At 41.9% G+C, this 18,642-nt stretch overlaps 1 protein-coding gene across 2 annotated transcripts in view; it reads left to right on the top strand.

Annotated features, from left to right (window-relative positions):
- LOC135519647 (polypeptide N-acetylgalactosaminyltransferase 13-like) overlaps positions 1-17,914 on the top strand; it is a 50,279-nt gene extending 32,365 nt beyond the window's left edge. Inside the window, exons 9-12 of one of the 2 annotated variants that reach the window (XM_064944889.1) lie at positions 268-407; positions 1,535-1,633; positions 2,411-2,545; positions 14,432-17,914. In XM_064944889.1, the coding sequence (XP_064800961.1) occupies positions 268-407; positions 1,535-1,633; positions 2,411-2,545; positions 14,432-14,572 (515 nt within the window). In that variant the 3' untranslated portion in view covers positions 14,573-17,914. Of the gene's footprint in view, positions 1-267; positions 408-1,534; positions 1,634-2,410; positions 2,546-4,510; positions 4,720-14,431 lie in introns of those variants that run through there. The other variant, XM_064944888.1, reaches the window with a different exon arrangement.
- Positions 17,915-18,642: the final 728 nt, after the last annotated feature.

Genomic DNA, 18,642 nt, shown 5'->3' with positions numbered 1-18,642 from the left:
TATTTTTGTTCAGTGTATTTTTAGATGTTCAAGTGTGGCCTGGAGTGTTGTTTTTTTTTACCCAAAATAACATTTAGGATTTTTTTTTAATTGAATGCGGGCTCTTCTCTCAACAATGGTTATGCTGAAAATAAAACCGATGTTAGCACAGATCAGGTCCCCTCTGTCCATTAATTCTAATCTAAAAGTCTAAACTGGTCCTAGATCAGCACTACCAGTCTGACATGCTCGATACACATGGCTCCGTGGTCTTGGTTTGTGTTGCAGGTGTGGCCCGGGTAGACTATGGAGACGTGTCCTCTCGCAAGGCCCTGCGTGAAGCTCTGCAGTGCAAACCCTTCTCCTGGTACCTGGAGAACATCTACCCCGACTCTCAGATCCCCCGGAGATACTACTCACTTGGTGAAGTATGAAGTCTTTCAGATACTGCAACACAATACACCTCTCATGACCCTGGAGAAATCCCTAATGGCACCCTATTCCCTACACAGTGTACTACTTTACCATGGGGCCATAGGGAATAGGGTGTAATTTGCAGTGCAGGTCATCCGTTTGCTATCGTAAGACTGTAGTCCTACTACTCTTTAAAGTGAGTCAGAAGACCTGGATGTTCCAAACATTGAAACTGGACGATAAATAACCTAATGCGTTTGTTTAGTTGTGGTTTCAACCCCAAGTACAGGATAGAGTTGGCGAACAACATTCTAGCCAACAGGTTAGCACCAGGCAAAGAGGGGAATGGTCTTGATAACATACAGTAAGCCAATAAAAAGAAAGGCCACGATTGATAGAGCATGTCAAATAATGTGACCGGTTGGGAGTTTGGAGAGCTGAGGTTGTAATCCCCAAGTTGAATTCTGCTGAGGCTTGAGGATTTTACAGCCTGCATCCAATGTACTGCAGTGAAAGCTGTCTATTGCCACGGAACAGCATTAGCAGCAGCCTGAGTCTTCCCTTCCCTTCCCCTCCTACCCTCCCGCCATCTGCTCCTTGATTGACTTACTCCATAGCACACATCCCACTTTTAACACCCCCAGTCATTAGCTTTTATATCATTTAATTAGGAACAATACCATTCCTGCATAGTAAGCAGGTTATACAACACCTAGCGTATAGCCTAGGCTCTAGGAGTATATTACTTAGATATTAGATGGCTCATTAAATAATAATTTGGGGTGTGGATTTGTGGGAATACTTAGATCACCACAGATCTGATTTATGTAGCCATTTGCGATGCTAAGCAAGGTCCTTAATTATGACTTACATCACTGGTGAAATATAGGCAATGAGTTTAGATTGCTTGTTTTATTGAACAGTAAATATTTAATTAGATTATGACATCGGGGCCACAGAGAAAAAGACACAGGTGCTTTTAATGTTGACACCTGGAAATGAAGTGCCAGTGTTTGATGAGAGGACATGCCATTTCTTCTTCCGTTCTAAACGGTGGCTTTTGTTAGCTGTAAATATGCCAGGGTGGATGGAAGGATGGTAATTATGAATCCAATGTTTTTATACTCCTTTCTGCCCCTAGATCAGAAATGTTGAAACAAACCAGTGTGTGGACAACATGGGCAGAAAGGAGAACGAGAAGGTTGGCTTCTTCAACTGCCATGGCATGGGTGGGAATCAGGTAAGGAGGCTGCAGAAAGAAGAGCGAGAGCTATGGACCTTTCCCAGAAGAGAGAGAGCTATGGATCTAAATTCCTAGGTTTTCCAGACATCCCAATTGGAAGATTCACTGAATCCGGAGGGAATTAGCCAGAAAAATCTCAGAATTGTGGGAAGTTACCAGAATTTGTCCCTTCGAAATCGGCCAAGTCAGTCATTTCTTATTGGCAGGAAGGTTATTATCCCAAACTCCCAGGTTCTCTGATAATACTTATCCCGTGCAAATCGTCATCCCTGTGTTTTGAGGGATATTACAGAGTTTTAACAGGTGCCGCATCCCAGTTTGGTTAAGAACATGGGGAACAAATTGATGTTTAAAACAAAGTGCTTTGCACGTAGCCTACAGGCGAATGATCTGTTTTGCCACATCAACTTTCCTAGTGCGATGCCTCTCTTTTAAAAGACGAAGCGGACGATCCGTCAGGTAAATCAAATGTCTGCATAGGTTACAGTTCGTGGTTCTTCTTGATATGCATTATTATTTAGATGTTTTCCAAGCTGAAGGCCTTTCGGGCCAATATTAGGTTATCCCTAGACATTTGAAAAATCTCCACGCCTAGAAGAGCCTCCAGGCTTCCGTCATAACGGTCAATTGTGAACGAGGAAAAAAAGAAATCACCCACATGACATGCTGAGGTAATAATTACATAACCGCCGTTCTATAGTAATACTAATCCGGTGCGAACAGTGCTTCGGAGAGATACTACTAGGTGTATGACCGTCTCGTTTTCTCTGCCAGGTGTTCTCGTACACGGCTGATAAGGAGATCCGGACAGATGACCTGTGTCTGGACGTGTCTCGCCCCCATGGCCCTGTGGTCATGCTGAAGTGTCATCAAATGAAGGGGAATCAGATGTTTGCATATGACGCAGAGGTAAGACCAAGACTCCCCCTGTATAATGCTGCGTGAGTCGTGACGGGAGGGTTGTAAAACTGGGATTGTGATGCTTTTGCCACGCACTGATTGTCCGGAGTAATTTATTCACTACTATTACATTGGAAGAGATGTCATATGTATAATGACACACCTGTACTAATACACCAGAAAAAGGATTTTGTAAAAAAAACAAATGTTATGATTGTTTTGAGCCACCAGATGGTGCTACATGTCAGGAGTTGGGCTTCTGTTCAACTCCTGGACAATCACCTTCATTCTGTTGCCCTGTGCACATTGCAGTCCATAATGTTCCCCATTTATTAAAAAATGTTCTCCTCTCATGTAGTATGTTGGCAAGTGGGAATATGATTTCGAGGTAAGCTTGCTGACCTGGTTCTCGTGAATGTTGTCATCTATTTGATGTAGACAAGTGTGTATAAGTCATGTATTTGGTAGGTAGTAGTACCTTGTGCTTAGTGGTTGTAAGGCCAGTGTTTATCTCTCTATAGTCCGTGAAGTCCTGTGTGACGTTGTGTCAGTAGTCAGTAGGAGTGTTCGTGTTAATGCTCTGGGGAATGTGACCTGTTAGCCAGACCAGGGGACTGATCAGACTCCACTCTCCAGTTACGCACCTAATGGAATGTGAGTCCCACACTGCACTTCGTTGACTCGGGCATAGTTGCAAAATTCCATTAACTTTCCCAAAATTCCGTGGCTTTCCAGAAATCCTGGGTGGAAGATTCCTGGAATTCTTGGGAATTTTGGGGAAAGTTACTGGAATTTTGCAACAATATCACAGTAATGTTAGACACTACTGAATGGCTCATGATATTCCAACAGATTGGTTTTCATTTCAATGGTCCAGGGCTGAATAATACAGTCCTATATATCTCCATAATATATCTAGCATGCAAATCATCTATGCTAATTCTAGTGCTATTTTTGATGCGCAGCAGACTTTGAAACAGGCACAGCGTATTATCACTGCACCAACAATAGGGCATTTTGAATTCCTAAAGGGAAACCGTAGGACACAGCGGTAACCTTAATATGAACAATTATCGTCAATATATTTCTTCCACTGGGACGGACACATTCCTATGTTCTGTCTGCTTGAGTACGGTGTCACCTGTCAGTGATTAAGATTTCTCATGTCACTGTCGACTTTGAAAAGCCCCCCATCTATTCCTGTCCAACCCTAGATCCAGCTATTTTCGCTTTTTTACTTTACACACATATATACACATGTACATACACACACACACACACACACACACACACACACATACATACATACATACATACATACATACATACATACATACATATATATATTATGAAACATGAATAATTCATGCATTAAGAAATGTCCCTGACATATACGGCGGTGGGGTCTCAATGTCCTGATTATTGTTTAGAAACGGTGTGATAGGCGATACGGCTGATCGGTACTCACTTTGGGTACTCGTTTATATTAAGGTGCAGAAATGCTGCGATATTTTAAAGCCTGTACTCAAAGCAGTAGAACATTTGATGTGACGGTACTTAGTAACAGTGTGTACCGGACCAATTCAAGCACTGGTCAGAGCCATCTCTCTACTCACCTCTATTCTCAATCCCTCCCTGCTCATCTTTTAGAACTGTGGAATATCGGTCCCACCACACCACAAGTTTTGAAAATGTCTATCAAACTAGGGAATCTGGTTGAAGATTGTCTGATTGTACGCAAAGTTGGTTCCGTTCTGAGCGACACTCCAACATGGTCCAACTGTAACCTTCGTCCTCTGTTAGATTGGTTGTGTGGAATATTTATTTTGGAAATGGAAGTATACAGTACTGTCGACGATCTTGTTGGTCCTGCCTGGCCTGAGTACTGGCTCTGTCCTAGAGATTCTCACTTACTCCCATCTCCTCTTGTCTGTCCATGACATGTCCATCCTCCATCCGGATGTCCATCCGCAGAAGCACACGTTCCTCCACATCATCACCCAGTCGTGTCTGACCATCAGCAGGCTGGAGGACGGCACTTGGGGCCCCACGGTGGAGTACTGTAATAGTAGCCCCTTGCAAGCCTGGGTCCTGAGGAACTTCACCCGGCTGGAGGTGTTTAGGAAGCTGTACTACAGCCCCACTGATTACTTTCTGTAGGGGCTGTCTTCCTGCATGGGTCACCGCAGGTCAGTATTGTACTACCAGACCTAGTGGAGGTCTTAGTGTGTAGTAGTCTAGTGCGTAGTGTGGTCTAGTGTGCCAATAAAATTAGCCCGTCCTGCTATATCTCTGCTCACCAGCCATTACTGGTGTAGTTGGCTAGTGTGTAGTCGTCTAGTCTGGTGTGTAGTGTCTAGTCTATAAAGCTGGAGTCGTGCGACTATGTGGTGGAATAGGCTGTCACGTTGCTTTAGTAAGCAGCTTTTGACCTCACAGAAGGTTTGTTTTTGCTTTTCCTTTGCCTCAGCCTTGACTTGTTCTTCTTGGAGCTTGAGCCGGTTGGGATTCGGGAACGTTTCTGTTCGTTAGTCAAAGTGTGCCATGCAAAGCAGTTTCAAGGGCATTTACTAGCATTTACCACTGACCTTTTGATATGAATGCTTAATGACAGGAACACAGAGACACACAAGGTGCTGTATACATGGCGCTATCTGCAAAGACCTTTATCCAGCCTTCTTCTGCACCAAATTAGATCTCATTTGACATTTATTTTCCTACAGTACGTTCATATTTTATTTTGATACAACAACAACAACAAAAATCACTGGCTGCGGCCTCTCATACGGTGGTGCTCATTAAATGAGAGCCGAGGAGACATGGTCGTTTTTTTTTTTTAAATGTAGCTGATTACCGAGCTATTTGATGGGCAGATTGAAATGGGCTCGCCTTTGTTTACAAGTTCTTTTGAAGTGATCCCTCTTTCATGGCGCTGGCCTCGGGAACGTGGGGGCTGCCTTTTGAACACACGCCATAACAGCTGTGTTCAGCTTGCAGCATGCTCTCATTGTCTGAGGACTGCATTTCAATCACCACTCCTCATTTCCATTTGACCTATCAATATTCTAAATCTAGCCTGGACGCTCGCTGCAAGTAACTACAGTCTTCTGTTTTAATATATATGTACTGTCTTTCTGTTTGTCATTCCCATAACTTTAGCCTAGGTTACCTCTGTCCAGTAGCTCTGTAATTCATTTGGAGTTTATTTGTCTGTTAAACAGTCTGTGTCTGCCTGATAAAGACCATATTCATGGCAGTGTGCTTTCCTTTCCAGACTACCGCTGATTCAATTGGGTGAGTTGCGTTCAGGGTTATTGCTCTTTGTAAAAGGGACGGTGGCGGAGCAGCCTGCTGTCAGATGGCCTTATTCCCTGTTCTGCTCCTAACGGTGTTCGCCGTCCTTGAGAGTAACACTGCAAGACACTCCCTGAACAAACAATATTGCGACCACCACCTCAAATGCCACCCTATTCCCTTTATAGTGCACTACTTTTGACCGAAGCTCTATCAGGCCCTGGTCAAAAGTAGAGCACTATAAAGGGAGTAAGATGCCATTTGGGATTCACACACACCATTTCCTATCTGATCGTCGCCTGCTCCCTCAAATGGCAAAATGCCACGAAACAAATGTCCATTAAATCTGTTGGTACGGTGTTGATTTTTTTTACATGCCAGGCTCTGTTTTTAAGTGTAGTTAGTGTCAACACAAACACACATTTTAAAAGAGATCCTGCATCTGTCAGCGAGTCCGGTCGTCGACTCTTCCTTGTGAAGGACATAGCAGATAAATGTTCTTCGCCCTGGGCCGACTCCTAGAAACCATCTTCATTTAATTAGCAGGTCTCAGCTGTGCACACACACGGCACAGAGCTCATGAGCCACTCGCTGGGACTGCCTCAGCTGTAATGGGACTTTTTTTTATTGCCACTGAGGAGCAATTAAATAATTATGAGCAGAGGAATCATCCCCCACATTTCTAATATTTTCATTAAATATGGATTGGTTTTCCTCTGTTCTATTTTCTTCATTCTCTCTTCTCTGCACTGCGGAATGGTGGGATCTTGCAGTGATGGCAGAAATAGCACCTCTCATTGCCCTGGCCATGTCCTTATGATTAATAAATAAGCTTTAGTGTAGTGAAGGTTCAGACCTTACCGTCAGGTACAGGACTATAATGGCAGATATTACAATTCTGGTTTGATAATGTAATAGTATTTGAACAAGTATGGTTTTTGAGAACATCAATACATGAATAGGTTTTATTCATGAAAAAAAGCAGAACATTGTATTATTAATATATATTTTTGTAAACCTTTGACTGTTAAGTGCACCACAACCTGCCCGAGTGTTTTTACTGTAATGCCCGGTCCATCTCCTCTCCAGTGAAGTCATTTTTACAAAACACAGAGAGAACAAAGAGAAAGATAGTGGAGAGTGTGTGTGTGATGGTCCGTGTGTGTGATGGTGCTCTGTATGCAGGTAGAGTTTAGAGGTTTTAACCTCACGACCCAAAAACAAACCATCTGGGTCTGTCCTTCCCATTCAAAACATAAAAGGCTGAATACAGAACTGGAAACGTCCTCTATAACTTCGGAAATAATCATTGCCTGAAAGTCAAAGACAATAATTGCTGCAAAGTTAATATATTCAGCTACAGTATGTGGACCGTTTGACGTTTTTTTTGATTCAGTGGGTTCTTAGTCATGACTAACACCTTGCCTGATTGCAACAAAGACATTGCACCTGCGGGTTACCAGCAGGTTACCGCCGGATTTCTTAACACGCTACTAAAGGGAGATTACATAGTGCTCCGAGCAAAAATAATAACCCTGGTTGCAATGAAACAGCAGCGGAATAAAACTAGTAAACCAGCTAATCTGACGCTGTTACGGTGTCAAGCCGTTTTAATACTCGACAGCGGTAAAGGCGTGGGAAATTGACATTTTTCCTGCGTTCACTACTCCCGCCCCAATGAAGAAACCATCCTATCAGGAACAACAAAATCAAAACATATAACAGATAAATAGCAGAATGTGACATACGACAATGATTTGACTGATGATAAAGTAATTGAAGATCAGCTTTCAGCACATTGTAAATGAAAGTAATCTGGATTGCAGAAATGTGTGATAGACAGTTGAAATATCATTTTGAAACCCGTTCAAAACCCCTCGTAAGACATCACAGTAAAATAGAAGGATGTATTGCAAAAGGAAATAGTCAAATGGTAGTGTACTGTACTGGGAAAGATTGGTTTGTGGATTGGTCTGTGGATTGGTCTGTGGACATCTGAGGATTGGAATTCAGATTGGAGTGACTGATATGCCGATACACTTGGAGTCCAGTGTGATGAGGAAATAAACTATGTATGTATGCGCATTTTTATGTTTTCTACCAGGGGAGGTGTGTGTAGGGGCATAATATATATATATAGTACCAGTCAAAAGTTTGGACACACCTACTCATTCAAGGGTTTTCTTTATTTTTTACTATTTTCTACATTGTAGAATAATAATAAAGACGTCAAAACTATAAAATAACACATATGGAATCATGTAGTAACCAAAAAAAACTGCAAAACTATTTTGTATTTTACATTCTTCAAGGTTGCCACCCTTTGCCTTGATTACAGCTTTGCACACTCTTGACATACTCTCAACCAGCTTCATGAGGAATGTTTTTGCAATAGTCTTGAAAGAGTTCCCACATATGCTGAGCACTCTTTGGCTGATTGTCCTTCACTCTGCAGTCCATCTCATCCCAAACCATCTCAATTGGGTTGAGGTCGGGTGATTGTGGAGGCCAAGTCATCTCATCACTCTCCTTGGTCAAGTAGCCCTTACACAGCCTGGATGTGTTTTTGGGGTCATTGTCCTGTTGAAAAACAAATGATTGGTTTGGGCTTAGTGGGACAGATGGGATGGCGTATTGCTGCAGAATGCTGTGGTAGACATGCTGGTTAAGTGTGCCTTGAATTGTAATTAAATCCCTGACACTGTCACCAGCAAAGCACCCCCACACCTCCTGTTCCATGCTTCACGGTGGGAACCATACATGCGGAGGTAATCCGTTCACATACTCTGCGTCTCACAAAGACATGGCGGTTGGAACCAAAAATCCCAAATTTGGACTCAGATTTCAGATCAAAGGACAGATTTCTACCGGTCTAATATCCATTGCTTGTGTTTCTTGGCCCAAGAAAGTCTCTTCTTCTTATTGGTGTCCTTTAGTAGTGGTTTCTTTGCAGCAATTCGACCATGAAGGCCTGATTCACGCAGTCTCCTCTGAACAGTTGATGTTGAGATGTGTCTGTTACTTGAATAATATATTTGGGCTGCAATCTGAGGTGTAGTTTGTGCAACTCTAATGAATTTATCATATTCAGCAAAGGTAACTCTGGGTCTTCCTTTCCTGTGGTGGTCCTCATGAAAGCCAGTTTCATCATAGCTCTTGATGGTTGTGACTGCACTTGAAGAATCTTTCAAAGTTCATGAAATGTTCCAGATTGACTGACATTCATGTCTTAAAGTAATGATGAACTGTTGTTTCTCTTTGTTTGTGCTGTTCTTGGACTTATTGGCCATATTTGGTAAAATACTATCCTCTATTTGCCACCCTTACCTTGTCACAACACAACTGATTGGCTCAAACGCATTAAGAAGGAAAGAAATTCCACAAATTAACTTTTAACATGACACACGTGTTAATTGAAATGCATTCCAGGTGACTACCTCATGAATCTGGTTGAGAGAATGCCAAGAATGTGCAAAGCTGTCAAGGCTGAAGAATCTCAAATGTATGTTTATATATTTATTTATTTTAAACTTTTTTTGGTTACTACATGATGCCATGTGTGCTATTTCATAGTTTTGATGGATTCACTTATTCTACAACGTTTGAAAATAGTTAGAATAAAGAAAAACCCTTGAATAAATAGGTGTGTTCAAACTTTTGACTGGTACTGTATGTGTATATATGTACAGTTGAAGTTGGAAGTTTACATACACCTTAGCCAAATACATTTAAACTCAGTAAAAATACATTTAATCCTAGTAAAATCTCTGTCTTAGGTCAGTTAGGATCACCACTTTATTTTAAGAATGTGAAATGTCAGAATAATAGTAGGGAGAATGATTTATTTCAGCTTTTATTTCTTTGATCACATTCCCAGTGGGTCAGACTTTTACATACACTCAATTAGTATTTGGGTAACATTGCCTTTAAATTGTTTAATTTGGGTCAAACGTTTTGGGTAGCCTTCCACAAGCTTCCCACAATAAGTTGGATGAATTTTGGCCCATTCCTCCTGACAGAGCTGGTGTAACTGAGTCAGGTTTGTAGGCCTCCTTGCTCGCACCCACTTTTTCAGTTCTGCCCACAAATTTTCTATAGGATTGAGGTCAGGGCTTTGTGATGGCCACTCCAATACCTTGACTTTGTTGTCCTTAAGCCATTTTGCCACAACTTTGTAAGTATGCTTGGAGTCATTGTCAATTTGGAAGACCCATTTACGACCAAGCTTTAACTTCCTGACAGATCTTGAGATGTTGCTTCAAAATATCCACATCATTTTCTTTCCTCATGATGCCATCTATTTTGTGAAGTACACCAGTCCCACCTGCAGCAAAGTACCCCCACAACATGATGTCAAATGATGTCAATTCGCCTATCAGAAGCTTCTAAAGCCATGACATAATTATCTGGAATTTTCCAAGATGTTTAAAGGCACAGTCAACTTAACTCTATTTAACTTCTGACCCACTGGAATTGTGATACAGTGAATTATAAGTGAAATAATCTGTCTGTAAACAATTGTTGGAAAAATTACTTGTGTCATGCACAAAGAGATGTCCTAACCGACTTGCCAAAACTAGTTTGTTAACAAGAAATTTGTGGAGTGGTTGAAAAACAAGTTTTAATGACTCCAACCTAAGTGTATGTAAACGTCCGACTTCAACTGTAAGTGCCCTCAGAAAGTATTCACACCCCTTGACTTTTACAAATTATGTTGTACAGCCTGAATTAAACGGGTTCAATTTAGATTTTTTGGGGTTCACTGGCCTACAATCAAAACCCCATAATGTCAAAGTGGAATTATGTTTTTTGATAATGTTTTTTTATTTTTTTACATTAACTAAAAATGAAAGCTGAAATGTCTAGAGTCAATATGTATTCAACCCCTTTGTTATGGCAATCCTAAATAAATACAGGTGTAAAAATGTGCTTAACAAGTCACATAATAAGTTGCATGGACTTACTGTGTGCAATAATACTGTTTAACATGATTTATGAATGACTACCTCATCTCTGTACCCCACATATACAGTCCAATAATCTGTAAGGTCCCTCAGGTCAAACAGTGAATTTCAAACAAAGAGTCAACCACAAAGACCAGGGAGATGTTCCAATGCCTCACGAAGAATGTGTTAGGTTCTAATTCTCAAAGTAAAACACTCAACGGACCTTATAAAAGCTTAACCAAGTTTATTCTGCCCAGAGAGTCAATACAGCTGCATTCAGACAAAAACATTTTACATTTACATTACATTTAAGTCATTTGGCAGACGCTCTACACAAGCACTCATATTTAACCATAGGCTGAGTCTCCTCCTACCCACCTCTACAAACATTGTTCTTTACTGCTAGGCAGGACACGAAGTGATACGGGCATAAACTTTTATTTCTCCCTTAAGGTGATCTGACCTGACCACAACCCCCCTGTGCATCTGATTAAAAGCACCATGGGAGCATACCAGAGTTGATAAGTTGTTCTGTCCTGTACCCGATAAATTGGATAGGCATATTTTTATATATTCTAGGGTAGGCCACATTGCCATAGAAAATATTGTGTGGTAAACAAGGAAATTAAATACTTTATTTCAGTTTTACAGAATGATTATTAAATGGATAAATTCCCTTTAGGGCTCTATTCAATCCATATCATGGAAGTTCAGCGTTAAAGTGTGATTGAAATTTAAAGGCAATGTTCCTGAGTCAATGCACAATCTGTAAAGCTTCAGCGATAGATTGAATAGCGCCTGGCAAGATCAAATTGTTCCGATGATAATACCCAACAGAGGGTGAAATAGTCTTAAATGTTGGTTGCAACAAATATTTTCTATTATATTGACAAGATAGTCGAGTGACCGCTCTAACAATGGAAATGCATTTCCTCAAAGATGGAAGGCAGGCGGGAGGAGGTGTGATCAGGTGGGACTATTCCAGCCAATGAGAGGGCAGATACGTGAGTGAACGATAAGTACAACTGCGATATAAAGTTTTTTTTTTCCAAAGTTGCCGAAATGACACATGCTATCCACTTATCATTGCATTCGTAACTACTTACCGAACCATTACGAAACTTCTATTCGATCAAATAAGCCTCACGTAGCAAATGAGCAATTCCACTTTTTGTTGACCAAATTTGACGCTCATTGACCTCCATACAAAAATTCCTCGCTTTGTGGTTATTTCGCGGACCAATTTTGGGCGGTGTAAACAACTGTGCGTATTTCTCTCTGGTTGCAATCAGGACTAAAAGATAACGCTGACATCGACACTATTGAGTGGTAAATCAGTGGCGAATGATGGTTGCAATTCAAATCAGCTGTGCGAGGGATTTTAGTGACTATTGATGGTTTAACGCGAGATCAGCTGGCGACAATCAAGTGGCCAATGTTAGTTGCAATCATCCCCAATTAGGCTGCTAATGATTTCTCTTTTAACTTGAGGGTAACAATGCATATGCCTCTCAGTTATGCTACAGGAAAATCAATCGATCAACTAATCAATCAAAAGATTTCACAAAGCCCTTTTTAATATCAGAAGTTGTCACACAGTCCTTTACAGTTACCTGGCCTAGACCCCATAGAGCAAGCAAAGCAAGAGGTGTGAACACAGTGGACCGGAAAAGCTCCCTAGAAGGAAACTCATTGCATTTCATCTAACCCAGAAGCAATAAGGCTGGAGAATATGGATTCTAGCATTCTGTCAAACTATGATGCCAACGCAGTGTTTAAGTTTAAATGCTAAACCAACTCCCTGCATCATTTGTTTTAGCGGACTGTTAGTTCATCCGAATACAGTTCGTGAATATCACAAAAATATGATATTAAACACTTTGGAGTTTGATAAATGGCATTGGGACTTGGATTGGAACTGGTGCAATGGTCAGGTTACGTGAAATTAGAGCTCTTTGGCCACACACACCAGTGGTGGGTTTGGCGTTGAAAAACGAAAGCTTATGCAGAAAGGTACCTCATACCTACGGTAAAATATGGTGGTGGATTTTTGATGTTACGGGGCTGTTTTGCGTGCACTTGTCCTGGGGCCATTTGTTAAGGTCAACGGCATCATGAACTTTACGAAGTACCAGGACATTTTAGCCAAAAACCTGGTTGCCTCTGCCAGGAGGCTGACATTTGGCCGCAAGTGGATCTTCCAGCAAGACAATAACCCCAAGCACTAATCAAAATCCACAAAGAAATTGTTCATTGATGCAAAATTAACATTTTGCAATCTCCAGACATGAACACCATTGAACACGTGGTTTGAATTGAAGATGTCAGTCCATAAGAGCAGACAAAGGATATCAAGGATCTGGAAGGATTTGTGTATAGAGGAATCCAATCTCATTAAACATTTTAGATAAAGGCTCAGTACTTGTGTATGGGGGGGGGTCTTTTAAGATTTATTTTGTATTATTGTCACTTGTTAAAATATATCTCTTTCTCTCAGCAATTGCATTAGTATTAAATAATGTTCCCATTTTTTGTTGTTGTTGGCGCATACAATCTAGCCCAGTATTTGTATTATTCATCTTATACAGTGTTTTTTGATCATCTGTATCAAGGGTGCCAATAATTATGGACCTGACTATATAAAACGTTGTACTCTGAACCCCACATCCTCGATTACTTTCAACTTTCAAGCCCATCTGATTCCTCCTCTACTGTACAGTAAGTCAGGCGGGACATGTTGCCGGTCGAGCGATGTGTCTCGTCTCCAGTTGTATGTAAAAAATGATGTACTTGTACTGTACTTCTACAATGGCTCTGGGTGATGACTGGTGTCCCAACACACACACAGAGCTGTATCATATTACCTCTAACAGACAAGGGATGTGTCCCAAATGGCACCCGTGTCCATGTATAGTGCACTACGTTTGACCAGGCCTCAAACCCCAAGTGGGTTGAGCTGGAGATTCATTGCATGGATACCTGTTCTGACATAATACAGCTAACGCTATCGGTTGGAAATGTGTCATTTTATTTCCTCAGAAGTGAAACATGGCCAAATGGCAGGAATTGGAGTCTACCCCGTCTCTGCTCTGTATGGACATTTTGACCAGAGTAGTGACTGGCGACGGAGGTATAAAGTGGAAAAGTACAGTACCTCTGAGAAAGAGAGAGCGAGTGGCCATAACTGGTTAATTAAGACCTTTTATGTTACCTCTCCTTGCCATTAGTCTTGGGGCTTAGGTATCGACACGAGGAAACACTCAAAAGATTATCGACACTCAAAAGATTGATTTCTACAAAACGAATCCTCTTGAGATAAAAGAGTCCAGAGATTCATTCAAGAGCCTAGAAAGACTTATTTAGTGAAACATAAATCAGCATAATTTCAATACCCAATGATGATGTTTCTGTAAATGAAATGTAATCCACATACAACCTGCTGGAAAATATACTGCAAAATCTGTATTAGCGGGTGGAGGACATTAACTTTGAAATATCTCTAATCTTCCCAGTAACCATCTTTCTGGCTGCAAGGTGGAGCAGAGGCCAAGAACCCAGCCTATGTTTTCAGTGCGTAATGCTCATTCACCTTGGTGTGTGTGTGTGTGTGCGTGTGCGTGTTTCTGCCTCTGTCTGCCTGCTCCTCTCTCCCCAGCGGCTGACCCTGCTGCACGTCAACAGTAACCAGTGTCTGGACATGCCTACTGAGGAGGACAAGATGGTGCCCACCCTGAGAGACTGCACAGGCAGCCGCTCCCAGCAGTGGTTCCTCCGCAACATGACACTGACGCTCTGATCTGACGAGGAGCAGGACCTCCACCTTCACTCACCACCACCCTGGCCAGTTTTGCCCCCACTTGAAACACCGCCCACTTCGCTCCCGCTGGCCACTACCTTTGCCTTATTATTTTTTTATCATGCATACGCTCCTGCCTCCTTCAACACTCGCAGGTGGTGAAGAAGCAGGCAGGTAGCAGTGTTTTTTTGCATGTTTTTTTCCCCCACTCGGCTTCGGAGGCTCGGTAAGGGCGTTATCTGCGATTCCGATCCCCTCATTCAATCAATATTACACACGGTGGCTGGCAAGAGGCTGGCGTGCACACTCTCAGCCAGACAATATCTGTATGGTTGACTCATATGAACGGGTCTGAGGTGACGTTGACTCACAGTTTTACATATGGAGGAAGCTGGAATCGGAGTGACTATCGCACTGACGGTACCGTATATGTCAGATGGCTCTCAAACCTGGTCGTGTGAGCGTTCGGAGGTTCCCGACTTTTGTACAGCAGCAGCACCAATAGCGGGACACCATTTGTACGTCCGTGGGGTCTCGCAGACTATGTACTCTGGCTCTGAACACAAGTGTGTGTTTAAAGTGTAGCCGTGAAAAGAGATGATTCTGTTCGGACATTGTACACCCCCAATTCACATCTATGTAGGAGCCACGTGTACCTCTGAGGGTGAAGGGTAAGGGTTGCTGTTGTTGATGGGTACACATCAAGAGGCTGACAAAACGCAAAACATTAGAGGTGATAAAGAACTCGTGCATGGAGGCATATAGCTGTCACATCTAATTTACCATTATCCAATTTGCATTACAAATGTAATTTCGGCAGCTTTTTTCTTCAATGCTCAATGGCATAAAGGTTTGCACTGTCCCTTTGTATTACAGGAAATAGATATGTCATGTCATAACACTGTTTCAAAACAACTGTATATCTGAGGCCAAAGTTACTTGGATTGATACGGTATGCCTTAAGAGAAATAGTCAATTATTGAATGGGTCAAGGAATGTAGAGAAAGGAAAATATCTTGACAAGCTTTGCCTCAAAGTCAACCGGAGTAGTTGTCACAGAATGCAGTTGTTTGTTGAAATTGTTTCTACTGCACTGTAGCACGGTCCGCTCCCCAAACATTGGATTATTGAATGTATCGTTTATTTTGGATACGTTTGTCTACTTGAAGGATTCCTTATTCTACTTTATACATTATGTCCATCACTTTCATTATAATAGTTTACTTATCATTTGCACGGTTCATTATAACATATCATTTGCCCGATCTCAACATAAAGCAAAAATGATCTGTCGACATAAAAAGGCTGTGAGTGCATTTACAATGTCGGTTTTGAATATCAAGTTTCTTGTTTATTTAATTAAGCTATTGTGAAGTCTAAAGCGCCCCGAAACATCTCAGCATTAGTGAATCGATCAATATGAACAATGGCAACAGTATAATGAGACTAAACAAAACTCATCGTGTTTTACCACTTTACTGTGCCATTTTGATCGTCAGTCAAACGATGCGTCCTGTATCGTACCCTGTTGTACTATTTTTGAGCAGGTCTCATAGTAGGCTCTGGTCTAAAAGTAGTGCTCTATGTAGGTAACAGGGTACCATTTGGGATGCATGAAAAATGTCTTGATATGATCAACATTTTTAGAAAACGGATCAACTATGTTTTTCAACGGATTGTCAAACCGGACCCGTTGACACCCGGTGGTGTAAATAAATAACGCCATCATCATGTTTTCATCGTCACAGTGACTGTACATACAGAACCAATTATTTTTCTAAGACGCTGTGAAACTTGAAAGCCCCGTTGAAATGTAGAGCGTGGCATGGTTATGTAATTGAATCCATTGCCCGTGCGCTGTTCAGAAATACCAATGGAACTCTGTTAATGCTTTCTAGGGGTTTATTGAAATGTGCAATGTGTTTTAGAGGTTCATCAGCAAAAACCCACAAACTACCTAATGGACATTACTGTACTAAAATGGATTCAAACTATCTCAATGCTTGAACACTGTCATATCTATGCCTATTGTTTGTTTGGCATTCAGACTCAAATGAAATGAACTCTGTTTACGTTCATATATATTTATTGTTTAGTTTCACCTAGATTATCTTTAGGTGTAGGGTGAAGTTGCCCCGAGACTCATATCCCCCACGAATAGTTAAGGTTGGGATTGGGGATGAGGAAGCTGATCCTAGATCAGGGGAAACTTCACCCCGTAGCTTATCTTGACATGCATGGTACTACAATAGGAATGTACTATAGATTGTGTTTGAATTTTGAACTGTTACCCTGTACATGTATTGGTCTAAGCTGATGTATGTTACCTGTTTGTACATTTTTGTAAAAACCACCCAAAAAAAAAAAGAAATGGAAAAAAAGTTATCTTGATGGAATCTGCCATGTGTTTGATTACTGGGGGATGATATGAAACGGTGAACAACAAATCGAATAAATCTGTTGTTGATTAAACGTTTCTGTTGAAGCTTTTAGGGTCCCCCCCCGTGTCTCCTGTCTCCTCCTTAGCTCTAGGGATGCGTCCCATATGGCATCCTGTTTTCTATATGCTGCACTACTTTTGACCAGGGCCCATCGGGCTCTAGGTTCCCTGGTCAGAAGTAGTGCTCTATAGAGGGAATAGCGTGCCATTTGGGACTTAATATCTACTAGGAGCCTGGTGGGCGCTTTAACCATGGCTCAATAATATGCTCATTATAGTTGCTTGGTCAGGTCTAGAGTTAGCCTACGGAGAAGGTCCAGTATAAACTGGGGCCGGGTTTCAATCTGATTGCCCTTTGCCGACAATGCGTCCTTTAAAGGCAATGTTCCCGCTTTCGCGGAGACCACATTCACGGTAAACGCTGCATAAAAAATATATATGTATGTATTTTCCTTCCAGCACTGACTTTGATAGTAACTACTTTATCGAGGGAAAATGTTCTTGCTCTGGCTGTGTATATGTGGTCGTCTCACCCAGCTATCTTGAGATGAATGCACTAATTGTAAGTTCGTTGTGGATAAATGACTAAAATGTAAATATGTCGGCGCAATCTGAAACGGCCTTTTAAATGGCGTGTTGTCGACAAGCCGCGATCAGATTGGATCTCAGTTGAAAATGGCTTCCAATAAAGACTCGGTCTAAGGTTGAGGTCTTGACGACAAACGATTTCACACTAATTTGGTTTATGGAGGCCTTACATTGCTAGATAACGGTCTCAAAGCATATTTGCATAATATTACATGTAATGGCATAACTTAATTGCTTCACTGTATTTTTCCCTTTTCCCCACCCACATCAGAGAATGGGAGTTTTTTTTTTTAAATAAATATTTGTAAACCTCTCCAAGGCAACCACTCCAGTGTATTTAATGACTCCTCATGGGGCCCAATCTGAGTTTGGCTACACAACACTTCAGCACCTCTGCACAGCGGCAGGCAGCAAGGCACTCCGAGGCAGGCAGCAAGGCACTCCGAGGCAGGCAGGGAGGCAGGCACCCTAAGCCAGCATCAATCAGCCAGGCTCACACCTGCGGGCTGCTGTGGGGCCTAGACAGACAAATCAGGACACATGGGGATAAATAAGACAGCCACACAGGGCTGCCAGTCTATTACAGGGATGAGATGGTCTAAAATAAGAGCGTAATGGAAGCCTTATCTGACTGGGCTCGCTGTGGCGCTAAGAGGTACTGCATGATTAGTGCCCCTCACCATGGAGACAGACGGGGATTTAACGCTTTCACGCCTGTGTTCGTCTCCTGTAGCAGCAAGAACTTACTGTAACACACACAAAAAAGGGATTGCAATTCCGACACGCCTACTATGAAAAGCCTCAACACTCACACGATTTATGGGCCATTATACACCAGCGTCCTCGGTCGTGATTATAGAGACGTTTCACATCCAGTATCCTGAAGAAACGGCAGTGCATTATCTACTACAGCACTTGACTACTACATTCACCGTCCCCTTAAATGTGTTCCGCTATTCACCCGATTTCAATTCGTTTCCTTCCCAACATCAACACCCTCACGGTTAAATGCAAGGGAGGAAGGCCACGGTCCTAGACTGGG

The sequence above is a fragment of the Oncorhynchus masou genome, chromosome 29 (genome assembly GCF_036934945.1).
Source record: "Oncorhynchus masou masou isolate Uvic2021 chromosome 29, UVic_Omas_1.1, whole genome shotgun sequence".
In the NCBI taxonomy this organism is placed as follows: domain Eukaryota; kingdom Metazoa; phylum Chordata; class Actinopteri; order Salmoniformes; family Salmonidae; genus Oncorhynchus; species Oncorhynchus masou.
The sequence above is the reverse complement of the archived record's forward strand: the minus strand, read 5'-3'. Positions and strand labels throughout refer to the sequence as shown.